At 38.3% G+C, this 12,874-nt stretch overlaps 3 protein-coding genes across 11 annotated transcripts; 2 read left to right on the top strand and 1 right to left on the bottom strand.

Annotated features, from left to right (window-relative positions):
- Positions 1-96: 96 nt before the first annotated feature.
- Positions 97-3,321, bottom strand: LOC104815575. Of its 2 annotated transcripts, none has more exons than XM_010544018.2 (7): positions 2,852-3,321; positions 2,481-2,582; positions 2,240-2,407; positions 1,714-1,884; positions 1,301-1,510; positions 1,058-1,146; positions 97-988 (listed from the first exon to the last, which is right to left on the bottom strand). In XM_010544018.2, exons 1-7 carry the CDS (start codon positions 2,979-2,981, stop codon positions 335-337), a joined length of 1,524 nt encoding a protein of 507 aa, XP_010542320.1. In that variant the 5' UTR covers positions 2,982-3,321; the 3' UTR covers positions 97-334. The 2 variants fall into 2 exon arrangements, with proteins under 2 accessions (XP_010542320.1, XP_010542321.1); XM_010544019.2 differs by having other exon boundaries at positions 2,481-2,558; positions 2,852-3,320.
- A 3,404-nt stretch (positions 3,322-6,725) lies between these two features.
- On the top strand, positions 6,726-10,325 carry LOC104815573. 4 transcript variants are annotated; one of them, XM_010544017.2, is made up of 3 exons: positions 6,726-6,902; positions 7,365-7,481; positions 8,777-10,325. In XM_010544017.2, the coding sequence occupies exon 3, from the start codon at positions 8,790-8,792 to the stop codon at positions 10,122-10,124; it is 1,335 nt and encodes a 444-aa protein (XP_010542319.1). In that variant the 5' UTR covers positions 6,726-6,902; positions 7,365-7,481; positions 8,777-8,789; the 3' UTR covers positions 10,125-10,325. The 4 variants fall into 4 exon arrangements, with proteins under 4 accessions (XP_010542319.1, XP_010542316.1, XP_010542317.1 ...); XM_010544014.2 differs by having other exon boundaries at positions 6,727-6,902; positions 8,790-10,325; XM_010544015.2 differs by having other exon boundaries at positions 6,727-6,971; positions 8,790-10,325.
- A 192-nt stretch (positions 10,326-10,517) lies between these two features.
- LOC104815572 (uroporphyrinogen decarboxylase 1, chloroplastic) lies at positions 10,518-12,856 on the top strand. Of its 5 annotated transcripts, none has more exons than XM_010544013.2 (7): positions 10,518-10,607; positions 10,730-10,878; positions 11,245-11,627; positions 11,705-11,989; positions 12,068-12,303; positions 12,382-12,583; positions 12,696-12,856. In XM_010544013.2, exons 1-6 carry the CDS (start codon positions 10,585-10,587, stop codon positions 12,557-12,559), a joined length of 1,254 nt encoding a protein of 417 aa, XP_010542315.2. In that variant the 5' UTR covers positions 10,518-10,584; the 3' UTR covers positions 12,560-12,583; positions 12,696-12,856. The 5 variants fall into 5 exon arrangements, with proteins under 5 accessions (XP_010542315.2, XP_010542314.2, XP_010542313.2 ...); XM_010544012.2 differs by having other exon boundaries at positions 12,673-12,856; XM_010544011.2 differs by having other exon boundaries at positions 12,665-12,856.
- Positions 12,857-12,874: the final 18 nt, after the last annotated feature.

The following is a 12,874-nucleotide window of genomic DNA, read 5'->3' as shown; positions in this document are numbered from 1 at the left end:
TCTCCAACCATATTATTATTAAGATAATCAGATCACCATCTCCATGTTCTTTATTATATTAGCCATTAATTAAAATAAGCTAAAAGACAAAGTAAATAACAGAAAAAAAAACATAACTAAAATTAACAAATCAAGATTCTTCTTATGACTCGAAACAAAAGACATCCCAGTGTGTTGGAATCAATACATCAAAGCATTTTCTCTACCTTTCATCAATGTAATAAGATGTTTTTTCTCTCTCTCTTGAGTCATATAATTTTGATGAAACTAAGAACAACATGAATCTCCCAAAACAAAGATCATACACGATACAAGTGATTGAGATGCAGTCTTTTCAGAATCGGAATGAGGATTCGGGTCCGGGTCCGGGTCCGGGTCCATACTTGCTCCTGAAGTTGAGATGATCGAACTTCGGGTTACTGTAATCTACAGGCTTTGGTATCTCCACTGCAGGTTTCGGTTCTGTCTCCGCGGTTCTGTCTCTATGGCGGTGTCTTGTTCGCTCTTTCTGGCTCTTTTGTCGGATTTCTCCAGACGTGTAGAATTCCGCATACTCCTGTCGTCTCGATGATGATCGATGCTTCGTTCCGGACATTGTCGGGTCCTTTGAGCTACTCGATTTCACCTTTGCGGCCTTTGGTTCTGAGTAATTGTTATCACTGATTTTAGGCAGGTGGGCATGTCGAGATTCAGAGACAGGGGCCGAGGTAGTATGCTTCTGAACCAATGGAGGTTCTGGTTCATCTTCAGGCATTTTCAGTCTATCTTTTAGTGGGGTTAAGTTCGAGCTGCTTTTCTTGGTGGTCCTGAATCGGGTTGGAACTAGGTGAAAAACCAGACTGGTTAAAAACTCGAGAGAGAGTTTGGAGAGATCGATAACAAGTTGCCCAAATGATGGCCAACCCGGTTCTTCCTTTGCTGTCTCAACGACAGGAGCAAGTTTCTGTTTGCCTGGATGCTCTTCAGACATGGTTTCAGATATTTGTTGCTGCAACATCAACAGAAATCAGAAGCAATAATTACTTGAATGTTTTAGCATGCAAGCCAAGAAATTTACCGTCTTTGAGGAGAAAGAGGGTCCGAAACCCTGCTGGAGTAAGCAAGTGACATAGCCAATGACAATGGCACCGACAACTAAGAGCACATCTGCATAATAAGAACATAAAAGTACAGAGATTTCAGACTAAACCCGATACTCCTTCAGCTGAGTTAAACACAATCTTGAATTTGATCCTTCTTGATATAAGCATCCATATAGTTTGCATTCTCAGAAGTTTGAGAGATGGCAGTGATTTCTTACCTGCGGTAGAGATTGAGCTATATTGATAGTCACAGTCATCTTCCCCGAGAGAGATTTGACGAAGAGCTGCATTTCCTCTATCAATAACGAGCAACGAGCAGGTAGACCGAACATATACGATATCAAAATCATTTGAGAACTTTGCATCCTCGCTTGGTCCATCTCTATACCCTGCTACATTAGATTTACCCCCAGCAATGGTAGTAACACCTGCAGAAGATTCTTTCCATTACAATAATCGCATTCTCCACAACTAGCACCAATTTCTAAATACAGTAAGGTCAATCTCCTATACAATGTTCACAATATAGCAAAAGAGTAAAGTTTGCACCCCTGATATTGACAAATTAATCGCTTGGGTTTCATTCTTGATCAGTACTCGTCTACCTGTAAAAAATACAAAGGCATGGTACCTGAATCTCCAATCTTTCTGATTGCAAGGTTCAAAGTATCAGCGACATAAACATTCCCTTTATCGTCCATGGTTACACCTCTAGGGTGATTGAAACGAGCTTCACTTGGCTTCCCATCTACATGTCCCGTTTTGCCTTGAAACGATCCTGCCACCAATCTTCCCCTGCTGTCTGCCCATAACCAAAAAAATTATAAAAAGTCATAAACTTTTCCGAAACAAAGAAAACATGTGAAAATCACCCTTTCCTTCAATGATACATGGGTTGCATATATTGATCCGTGAAGCATAAATGATACTAGGGACAAGAAGCAACATCTTATGAAAATATGACAGATAAAACTAGAGACAGAACAAGATGAGACCTAGTACTCATCTTTCAACTACATAGCTAGACGTCATCCATAACTGTAAAAGAGACAACTATAAATATAACATGTAATGACATACATATTTCACTGGAGTTACTTAAGAGCACAAACATATATTTAAACTATACACAGGAGGAGGTGAATGAGGAAGATTACACTGGGATAACGGAGGAGTAATTTTCATAATGTTGCTATTAACCTCGTCGACAGCATACAGTTCGCCATCACTGGAGACTCGAATCTTGTAAGGAACAACCCCGATTTCATTCCCCTCGACTACGGTCTCAACCAAGTAGCCACTCTCAAACTGAAGAACCTCAGGGTCTGAAAAATGGCATCACACGTTAAGATCGAAACTCTGAAACAGTCAAGAAAACAAATGTTTAGGGCATCGCACCTGATTGAGGCGTCTTAGAAGAAGATGGTTTGCTGGTCCACTTGAGAAGCCAAGACAAATGCTTTATCAATGGTCCTCCTGGTTTCGGTGACAAAGACCCAACTACTCAATTTAGAGGAAAAACACAGATATAGGGTTCGGAACCATTGCCAAAACATAGTAAATCGACAACCAAAACAGCAAAAACGACATAATTGTAAACAATAAGCAGCGGATAAACCATCAAAGGGGTAGAATTTCAGCTTCCATGGACAAAATTCACAGAATTAAACGAAACAAGGGTGTGAACAAGGAGATCAAAGGACCCAGAAAACACACAGCAAAAACGGCAGAAAGAGAAATAAAACCAGTGATTGTCCGTAGCAAGTTACCAGCAGGAGCAGCTTGAGCTTGAAATGGAAAGCTGTGGAGGAGTGTAAAGACGATCGACAAAAGAAACAAAGCCCTGAACGAAACAGATAAGCTCATAAGGAGCTGAATCTGATTCTGGGTAACGCCCATTTCTCCTCGAAAGCTTCGAAGCAACCTTTGGCGGAGGAGCCCTAGCAGCAATTTACATAACCCAATGACGGAGCTAAGAAAACAACCCAGCCTGCAGGCAGAGGGAATGCAGTAGGCGTCTTCAGTGCATATCTGTATGTCCTTAGATTCGAAAAGAAGTGGCCTTTTTAATTCGATGTTAGACCACCTCAAAGGAAATTTATAAAATAAAAAAAAAAAGACGGACTTTGCAGTGTGAAAAAAATAAATAAAGAAGGGGAGAAAGTGAAATCAACACAAAGAGCATGCAATCTGTTTGTATATCATGAGTTTGATGCAAAAGTTTTACATTTTTTGGTACAAAAGTTCCAAAATTTTATCAGTCACTGATATAACATAATGCATGTATATATGTACGCATAACGTATAACACAGTATACATTTTTTTAAATTATAAATTATATGAAAAATTATAATGTATAGTTATGGAAGGTAGTGATTTTGGATTTGATTTTAGGTGCGGTTCACTTCTTTTAAGTTGGTGTAAAGATTCCATGATTTATTTATTAAATATTCATTTTTAGATTTTATATTTTTGTTTTTAATGATTTTTTATTCAATTGAATTAATTTATAAATTATGATTATATATGTTATTTTTTTTGGGGTAATCCTTTTTTTTATCTTTTAAAAAAATTAGCATGGTCAAAATATTTTGGTCCAAGATACTTGATCAAATAGTAAAAAAGCGTCCAAAAGATATGAAGGACTTACTATTTTTTTTTTACAAACAGTTCAAAAACATAGTGTACATTTAAGCCATCTAACATCATTTCACTGCTTCATTTCGTGTTTCGATTCAGTTATTTTTGAGTTCATTTATTTCGGTTATTGAAAAACTATAACCATTCGATTTTTATATAGACTTCGATTCGGTTTGATTTGGTTATTTTTCGATTCAGTTTCATTCGATTTTGGTAAAAAAATTATTTTTTTAAAAAAGATTATCGGTTTTTCGATTATTTTTTTATTCCGTTTGGTTTCGATTTTTCGAGTTTAAAGAAATCATAACCATTTGATTTTTCGAGTTTAAAGAAATCATAACTATTTGGTTTTAATATCGGATTCAGTTCGAATACGATTATATCTTATTCGATTTGGTTTGGTGTTAATAACGGGCCACCGGTACCTGAACATATGCAATATAGAATATGATTCGTAACTATCGATCAAAACGTGGAAACAAATACAATATGAAATCCACGTGGCATATATATATATATATACACAGACACGTACTGTCAACTTCATTTCGGTCGTGTGTTGGGTGTGATGCACCGAACAAAAAGTAACGACGAGAGTTCGAAGACAAACACAACACTCGTGAATACGGAATAAGCATAACAGCGTAGAGTCGGTCCGTCATCAAATCTCCAGATTTTTGGTGGTATCGATCCGAATTTAAAATTCCATCTCAAATCCGCGGCAAATCTTTGACTTTACGGAATCGTTCTCAACATCATTTTGCAAGCATCTTGCGAAAAGCGTGTGATCAATCCTTTCACATCTTGTGTTACAAAGAAAAACGTAAAATTTTCCGTCGCTTTCTCGGATTTTCTCGGCAGCCAAACAGAGAGATGTGAAGTCAGAGTTAGTTCATGAAGAAGTAAATGATCGGAAACCCTCCCCCCTCGTGCTCTTTAACATCTTAGATCCCTCGTGGGCCCATTTGCTGACCCCTTTATTATTTTGTTTATTAAAAAAAGCTCATTAAGCTTCCCCTTTGATTCTCTCTGATACCCACTTCAATTCTTTAAATTCTGTCTCGTCACATCATCGCTTTTACTGTCCATTATTCTTTGAATCCATACACACATACATATATATATATATATATGATCACATGACAATATCGTGGTAAATTAATCAATATGTATTGGACTCTTTCGTCCTATGTGACCATAGCCAATAGCCACTAGCAGTACGGCATGCATGCAATGCATCTATCTATCTATCTCTCTCACATAACAACTAATATTAATTTGAATGATCGTATAGGAGCAATCGGTAACCTGTGACAAATATGTCACATTATTATAAATCTATATTTTTTTTTCTTTGCAAATTATATATTTTTTTTATAATTTTTGACAAAAATACCCGTACTTTATTATATAATTTCAATACTGTCATTTAGCGTCTTGAAAAATATTCAGCATGAAAAGCAGATTTTTTTAGAAAACTGTGTTATTCGGGAGAGCTGTATTTTATCCGGAAGAGCTGTATTTTATCCGAGAGAGTCTGTTTTTTTATCCGGAAGAGCTGTTTTTTGTCTGAGAGAGTCTGTTTTTTGTTCGGAAAAGCTGTTTTTTGTCCGGAAGAATTTTTTTTGTCCGAAAGAACTGTTTTTTGTTCGAGAGAGAGTTGTTTTTCGTCCGAGAGTGTCTGTTTTTTTGTCTGGATGAAAAATAATTTTTTCGGATAAAAAATAATTCTCTCGGATGAAAACAAGTTCTTCCGGATGAAAAACACTTGTCCTAGATGAAAAATAATTATCCTACATAATACAGTTTCCAAAAAAATATGTTTTTCATCCTATACATTTTTTGGAACGCTAAATGGCAATATTGAAAATAGACAATAAAGTAAAGATATTTTTGTTAAAATTTATATAAAGGTATAGTTTGCGAAGGAAGGAAAAAAAGTATAGATTTTCAATGACATGACATATTTGATACACTGGCGCAATTTTTTTATTGTATATAAATAGTTTTAAATAATTAAAATTAATTATGAAATTATGTTGATTTATTAGATGACGTAGTTTAATTTTAAAAGTTACAAAATAATATACAAAATTACAAATGTGGTTCAATTCATTGCGATATAAAACATTTTCTTTCCATTTAAAACTAAATAAAAAAACTTTTGGTGATGTAACAACAATGTTAATAATCCTTAATTAAGAAAGCCTTAAATGCGTGACTAACTTAAACACGTTGTTGAAGAAATGATCATTCAATTAGGAAAGCCTTTCAATTTTATTTAGTTCCAATGTTTCCTCAATTGATTCTTATGTCCCTTTCTCTTAATCTCCACATTTTTTTAATAGCAAAAAGAAAACCCATCCCCCATCCCCTCGAAACTTAAACACGGAAAACGAAAAAATACGATAAAACTAAAATGGTTATTTAATTTGCAAATATTGAAAATGACAATTTTTTTTATATTTTTTGGTTCAAAGTATAACGTAACTAATCAGATAACATGTATTAGGATAGGGAACTTATTAAAATGGATATGATACTGATTTTTTAAATTCGAATTAAAAATTCATTTTTTTAAACTCAACTAAAGAACGTAATCTAAAAAAAATTTAAAAGGAAAAAATAATAACTAAAATAACAACATTGCGTAGATGGAAAAGAGGCAGCTTGGAGCTGCGGCTTGCTGTTGATGTGGGTCCCATGTATTCTTTTTGTGCCACGTGTCATACACCGACCCAGCTCATAGAGAATCGGACGGTCGAAGCATTCCGAGAAATTACGCGACCAAATCGTACGATTTTGTCTGTATAGCGATACGTATAAGATCTCGGATCCATGAAATACCCAAAGTACCCCTCACGCATCTCAGCACACCTGGACTGGTGTAAATACTATCTGGTTCTCGGGGTATATTCGGAAACGAATTCTTATGAACTTCCCAAGACTCGTTCTTTTGTCGTTGTCCTTTTATGTAATTACACCATCTCTGCTCTTCCCTCTTCTTCTTCCACCATTTCTGCTTCAGCTTTCACTCTCTCTCTCTCTCTCTCTCTCTCTTCCCTGGACCCTCCACCCTTTCTCTCTCATCAACTTTTTCCTTCTCGAGCTCTGGGTTTGTGTTCTTTTCTTCGTTTGTTTTTGCTGTTAAGAATCCAAGGATACATTTGGGAGAAAAGGTAGAGATCTTCCGAGAGAGTGGTTCGTTTAGAAAAATAAAAGATTCTAACATGTGATTATTCTTTCTGGTAAATGATTGGATTCCATTACTGCGTGAAGTTCTTTTTCTTTTACAATCAATAAATGTATTGTTGTGATGGAAGGTTGATATCGTTAGCCGTGGGCCTCTTCTCGTTTGTAGATGGCTCATAACAATGATGCCATGTGTAAGCATTTACATCCGCGAGTATAAATATGTATATTCAAGTACTACGTGTATACGTTTGATTCTCTAAACGGGTCTCTGATTTTCTTCTTTTGTGACCCAAAAGTTCTCTTTTTAAAGGATTTTGGAGGGTTTGCTGTTTATCCAGATTTGTTTATCATCGGGTTTCTGGATTCTGTTTCCACCCTTTTTGTATGATTTTCCTTTGGATGTGGGTAGATTTTTATGTTCTTGTTTTGATTGATGTAATCTGCAGGGCTTAGGCAAAGGTCCCTTTGTTCTCTCCGCAGTTGTTTTCTTTGGGTTTACTCAACAATGAGGTGAGGTTTTCAGCACAGAAGAAAAAGATTAGAGAACTTTGAACTTTCGGAAGGTACAGTCTTTTACTTAAACACTAAAGTCTCTCTCTTTTTTTACTAATCTTACTTCTGCTTATGGAAAACTTGGAACCCTAAATAGGATTTTAATTGAAACTCTGAATCTGGGTTCTTCTGCAAATTTGCCAGTCACCGTTTAGCTAAAGATCTTTGCTTTAGGGGTTCCAACCCCTCGCTAAAAAAAATACTACTTCGGTCATTTGCTCTAACTTCAAAAAAAGAAAAGAAAAAAGAGTATGGTGAATATATGATTAAGATCGGAGATTCTGTTACTGTTTTATATTTGTTGGAACCAATTTACTTTTGAAGATGATCATACATACATGTGTCATGCACATGTAACTAATGCTGCATTCGGTGTGTATGCATCTTGGGTTTGGTTTCAGCTGAATTGTATAATCTTAGGAACAGTTTTGAGTACTGTGGACCACAGAGAGAGATGGCTAGTGTACGTATACTTCACATATTTACACCATATACATGCGCGTGTGTGTATATATATAATCTCACATTGGCGTTTTTGTCATGGTTTTGGAAATTCACCATTAGATTTCCTTTACCCTGCCCTGGTTTTGCCTGTTTCTGTTGAGGGAAGTGAATAATAAAACAAGAAGGATGTTGAATTATTTGCATGTGTCATGTGTTTGCAGAGAGACCAGTGGGTGCAATTTTTTAGTTGTTTTGTTCCTGAACTTGTTTGATTCTGCAGCTGCACCTTTTGACCGAATTGCCCCACAAAAATAGAATCAAGATTTTTAGGGAAAATGTATGGAAAAAGAAGAAGAAAAAAGCATGGAAAGGAATGGCACACCACAAGCTGTTTGTTCTTGAGTTTTTTTCCTCCTTTTCATTAGAAAAATCCACACTTCCTTTGGATGAACCATGATAGTTTTCACTACCCGATTTGAGTATTTCATCAATGTCAATGGATATTTAGATACATGCATGTGTGTGTGCATATATGTTCCCATGTACATGTTCATGTCTCTTTTCATTGGTAAAAGCGTGTAGTGTGTTAACTATAAGTGAAACAATCTTACTTTGAGCTTTTCTTTGTTGTCCATCTTTTTCATTTTTCAAGAAAGCAAGTCCTAGTCTGCTATTTGTAGAGAATGTTACGAAAAGCAACTTGGCCCTCCATTAACGGCCCTCGATCCAAGTATTAAAGCTTCTTTCTTGTTTCTTCGTGTCTGTATCCCTTCCTCCTCTCTTTACCATTTGTCGCTATTTCTACGTTGAGGGTTATGGTCGGGGTTTTTGTCTGCTTCTCGATACTGTTGTTGTCTTACAGAATCTAACTGCAGATGGAGACTGTGAAGCCGGTGGCTATTACTCAGGGAAAGGGAAGACTTAGACGTACAGTTGCCAAAGTTCTTCACATCCATAAATTAGCAGGTGTGGCCCCTGAAGACGGAGTTGAGAAAGTGAAGAGCCGGGAGAAAGGCAAACTCGATCAGGATTTCGCCAAGAATGAGGATCTGTCTGAGTCGTTTGACAAGCGCGAGGAAGAGTACGAGAAAAAATTGGCCTTGGAAGCTCTTCTCGCTAAGTTGTTTGCCATGGTTTCTTCCATCAAATCGGCTTATGCCCAGTTACAGCATGCTCAGTCTCCGTACAATTCCGATGGGATCCAGAAAGCAGACAGCTTGATAGTATTGGAACTGAAAACTTTGTCTGAACTGAAACAATGCTTCTTGAAGAAAGAGTTCGGCCCTTCTCCCGAAAGAACTCTGGTTCTTGCAGAAATCCAAGAACTGAATAGTCTCTTGAAAACGTATGAGATCACGGGGAGGAGGCTGGAGTCTCAGATCAAGCTCAAAGAATCGGAGATCGTGTTTTTGAAAGAGAAGCTGGAAGAACACTGCAAGCAGAACAAGTTGCTGGAGAAGAGGCTGAACCAAAGTGGTCAACTTTGCAATCCTCTGGAGAATCTTCACTTGTGGGGGCTAAACCCGAACCATTTCGCTACATATCTCCATCACACTATCAAATCTATCAGGGGCTTTGTCCGGTTGATGGTTGAGGAGATGAAAATCGCTGCATGGGACATCGACATGGCGGCTAATTCCATACAGCCTGGCGTTATCTATTACAAACCCGACCACAAGTGTTTTACTTTCGAGCACTTCGTTTGCAGGGTAATGTTCGAGGCATTCAATCTACCATTCTTTTCGGGTTCAAGCGAATCTTCCCACAAGAAGAACAGAGAATCTAGGGAGATATTCTTCAAGAGGTTCACCGAGCTTAACTCCATGAAAATGAAGGAATATCTTGCAGGTCGGCCCAAATCAAGATTCGCGAGGTTTTGCAGTGCAAAGTACTTGCAGCTCATCCACCCGAATATGGAACAGGCATTCTTCAGTCGCACAGGGGAATTCCCGGAGATGAGCATTGCCACTGCGTTTCTCGAAATGGCGAAACGGGTATGGCTCTTGCATTGCTTAGCTCTCTCCTATGAGCCCGAGGCCTCAATCTTTCAAGTATCGAAAGGTTGCAGATTCTCGGAAGTATACATGAAGAGCGTGGCCGAGGAGGTTTTCTTCTCGCCGGAACCCGAGCCACGGGTTGCATTCACCGTGGTTCCAGGTTTCAGGATCTGCAAGAATTTGATAGAATGCGAGGTTTATCTCTCCAACTAGTAGAAATGGATGATGAACTTGGAAATGTAATAATCAATCACTGGTAATGTTCGGTTCTGTCTTTTCGGTATTTTGTCGATGCTAGAACGGAGAGGGGTCCGAAGGATCTCTCAGCTATTCTCCACCATTATCATCCTCTCTTCTATGATATATGTAAATAATTCATAATTAAATTACTAGTTTTATTTTTCGCTGTTTTTTTATCTTTTCTTTTTTTTTTTTACTCAAAATGATGTTTAGAATTCGGACAGTGTGGGTCCTGATATTATCCAGATTTCATGCATGACTGCATCACAACCGTCCGATTTGTTGACTTATAAGGTCATCAATGAATTGCATCTCTCCCCATTATTCCCTCGGTGATAAGGAAGCATTATTACATCGACAAAAAAACCCAAAACGACAGAGGAATTCAGAACATCATCATCGTTTCTTCAGCCTCTGTTGTTCTCGGCGGAAAATGAGCTTGTTTTTGCCGATGAGGTTCGCTCAAGTTTGGATTTTTCTTCATCTACTCGAGATTTCTGCAATACCCATTTAGTATTTGAGCTAAATTTCGATCCTTTTTTTGTGAATTGTTCGTGTTCTCGTGCCGTTGTGTACAGTGCCTGCAGTTCTTCGAGATGCTACTCCTCAGTTTCGTCGATCCCAATAGGGTTTCAATCGAATCCCGTTAATGGCGGCTCGGGTTATTACCTAAGAAGAAACAAATTCGCTTCTCGGAAGTTTGTCGTGTCTTGCTCTTCTTCCCCTGGTACATCTTGCGAGCTGTCATTTTTTTTTCATTCCTCTTGACTGATTGGGATTTTTAGTTACTCACTTGGATAAGAGCATGTTGAAAAGTTGTTTGATTTGCAGGTCATGTAATTGGATTCAGAGGGCAAAATCTTTTGAAGTTCCAGAGATATTCCTAGAGATATCTTAGTTTGCTTGTTTCTGCAATTCTTTTTTTTAGAAGATGCGTTCAGTTCTGTGAATTCTAAATGCAAATTTTTCTAAATTTTGTGGTGATTCTTGGAGTCATCAGCTATAAAGAATCGTTGCAAATTTTTCTAACTGTTTCTAGAAAAATTTGTGGAATTGCCTTGTGTTTATACTTGTTATTGAAACTTTGATATAGATCCGCTTTTGGTTAAGGCGGCAAAAGGACAAGCAGTGAATCGCCCTCCAGCCTGGATGATGCGGCAGGCGGGAAGGTACATGGCTGTGTACAGAAAGCTAGCCGAGAAACACCCATCGTTCAGGGAGAGGTCAGAGAACACTGATCTAATCGTCGAGATCTCATTGCAGCCATGGGAAGCATTCCGTCCAGACGGCGTCATCATTTTCTCGGATATCCTCACCCCTTTACCAGCATTCGGTGTCCCTTTCGACATCGAAGATGTCAAAGGTCCTGTGATCCAGTCACCCATCCGCTCGGAACAAGATTTAAAGAAATTGCATTCGATTGATCTAGACAAGCTGCATTTTGTTGGAGAATCTCTAAAAATTTTGAGACAAGAGGTGGTTTTCTCTGCCTTTAACTTTCTTTGTCACTGCTCCATCCTACATGTTGTTTCTCAGTGTTTCTTTGTATGAAGGTTGGGGAACATGCTGCTGTGTTGGGTTTTGTCGGGGCACCTTGGACAATTGCTACATATATCGTAGAAGGGGGAACTACCCGAACATACACGATCATCAAGAGCATGTGCCATACTGCACCAAATGTGTTGAGGACTCTCTTATCTCATTTAACACAGGCCATAGCCGAGTACATTGTTTACCAAGTCGAGCACGGGGCTCACTGCATACAAATATTCGATTCTTGGGGTGGCCAACTGACTCCCGAGATGTGGGAGCGCTGGTCAAAACCCTACATTGAAGAGGTAAGTCCTTTCATCTAGAGCTTGAACCATTCCCCTATCCTTGATTCACTTATCATCAAAATCCTTCCTTCTGGCCAGATTGTGCAAACTGTAAAGAGAAGATGTCCAGAGACACCAATAGTTCTTTACATCAATGGAAATGGTGGCCTTCTTGAACGTATGAAAGGAACTGGAGCCGATGTTATTGGCCTTGACTGGACTGTAGATATGGCTGATGGAAGGAGGCGCCTGGGCAGCGGGATCAGTGTACAGGGAAATGTCGATCCAGCTTACCTCTTCTCTCCGCTCCCTGCTTTGACCGAAGAAATTCAAAGGTAGTTTTCGGGTTTATCTTCGGGAAATGAACTCTTATAATTCATCCAAAGAACAAAACAAGATGGGAAATTTTGCAGGGTTGTGAAATGTGCTGGACCTGGAGGGCACATTCTCAACCTAGGACATGGAGTGTTGGTAGGGACACCAGAGGAAGCTGTGGCTCATTTCTTTGAAACAGCAAGAAGCTTGGAATACAATACAATCTTTCAAAATCATATTCCAGCAGATAAAGCTCAATCGAAATTGGTTGCCTGACGAATCTGACATTCAGTAGCAGAGGTGAAATTCTCCATGCTTTCTTCGGTCTTTTGAAAAGTTTTAGAATGTTTTTGAACACTGCCTTAGATAGTCCGCTGATAGACCTCCAGGTCTCGGAATCTGTCCTTTTCAGACATATCGACGAGGACATGTTAGGTTGCCCGAAAATCTGTCCTCACGGCCAAGCTTGCATTACTCAAATGTGGTTTCTGAGTTGTTCTTCTGCTTCAATTTTGCTGCTACTAATTGGCTGCTGAATTTACCTCACATCAATGTGTTTTTTTATTTAATTCATCATGTTTCTTGTCCCAA

The sequence above is a fragment of the Tarenaya hassleriana genome, unplaced genomic scaffold (assembly GCF_000463585.1).
Source record: "Tarenaya hassleriana unplaced genomic scaffold, ASM46358v1 Cleome24, whole genome shotgun sequence".
Taxonomy (NCBI): Eukaryota; Viridiplantae; Streptophyta; class Magnoliopsida; order Brassicales; family Cleomaceae; genus Tarenaya; species Tarenaya hassleriana.
The sequence above is the reverse complement of the archived record's forward strand: the minus strand, read 5'-3'. Positions and strand labels throughout refer to the sequence as shown.

Coding starts and splice junctions, on each gene's coding strand:
- LOC104815575 (XM_010544018.2), bottom strand. CDS start 2,981: ATGGGCGTTACCCAGAATCAGATTCAGCTCCTTATGAGCTTATCTGTT. Junction 2,408..2,480: donor TTCTAAGACGCCTCAATCAG/GTGCGATGCCCT, acceptor GCCATTTTTCAG/ACCCTGAGGTTCTTCAGTTT. Junction 1,147..1,300: donor TAGCTCAATCTCTACCGCAG/GTAAGAAATCAC, acceptor CTTATTATGCAG/ATGTGCTCTTAGTTGTCGGT.
- LOC104815573 (XM_010544017.2), top strand. CDS start 8,790: ATGGAGACTGTGAAGCCGGTGGCTATTACTCAGGGAAAGGGAAGACTT.
- LOC104815572 (XM_010544013.2), top strand. CDS start 10,585: ATGAGCTTGTTTTTGCCGATGAG. Junction 10,608..10,729: donor AGCTTGTTTTTGCCGATGAG/GTTCGCTCAAGT, acceptor CGTTGTGTACAG/TGCCTGCAGTTCTTCGAGAT. Junction 11,990..12,067: donor CAAAACCCTACATTGAAGAG/GTAAGTCCTTTC, acceptor CCTTCTGGCCAG/ATTGTGCAAACTGTAAAGAG.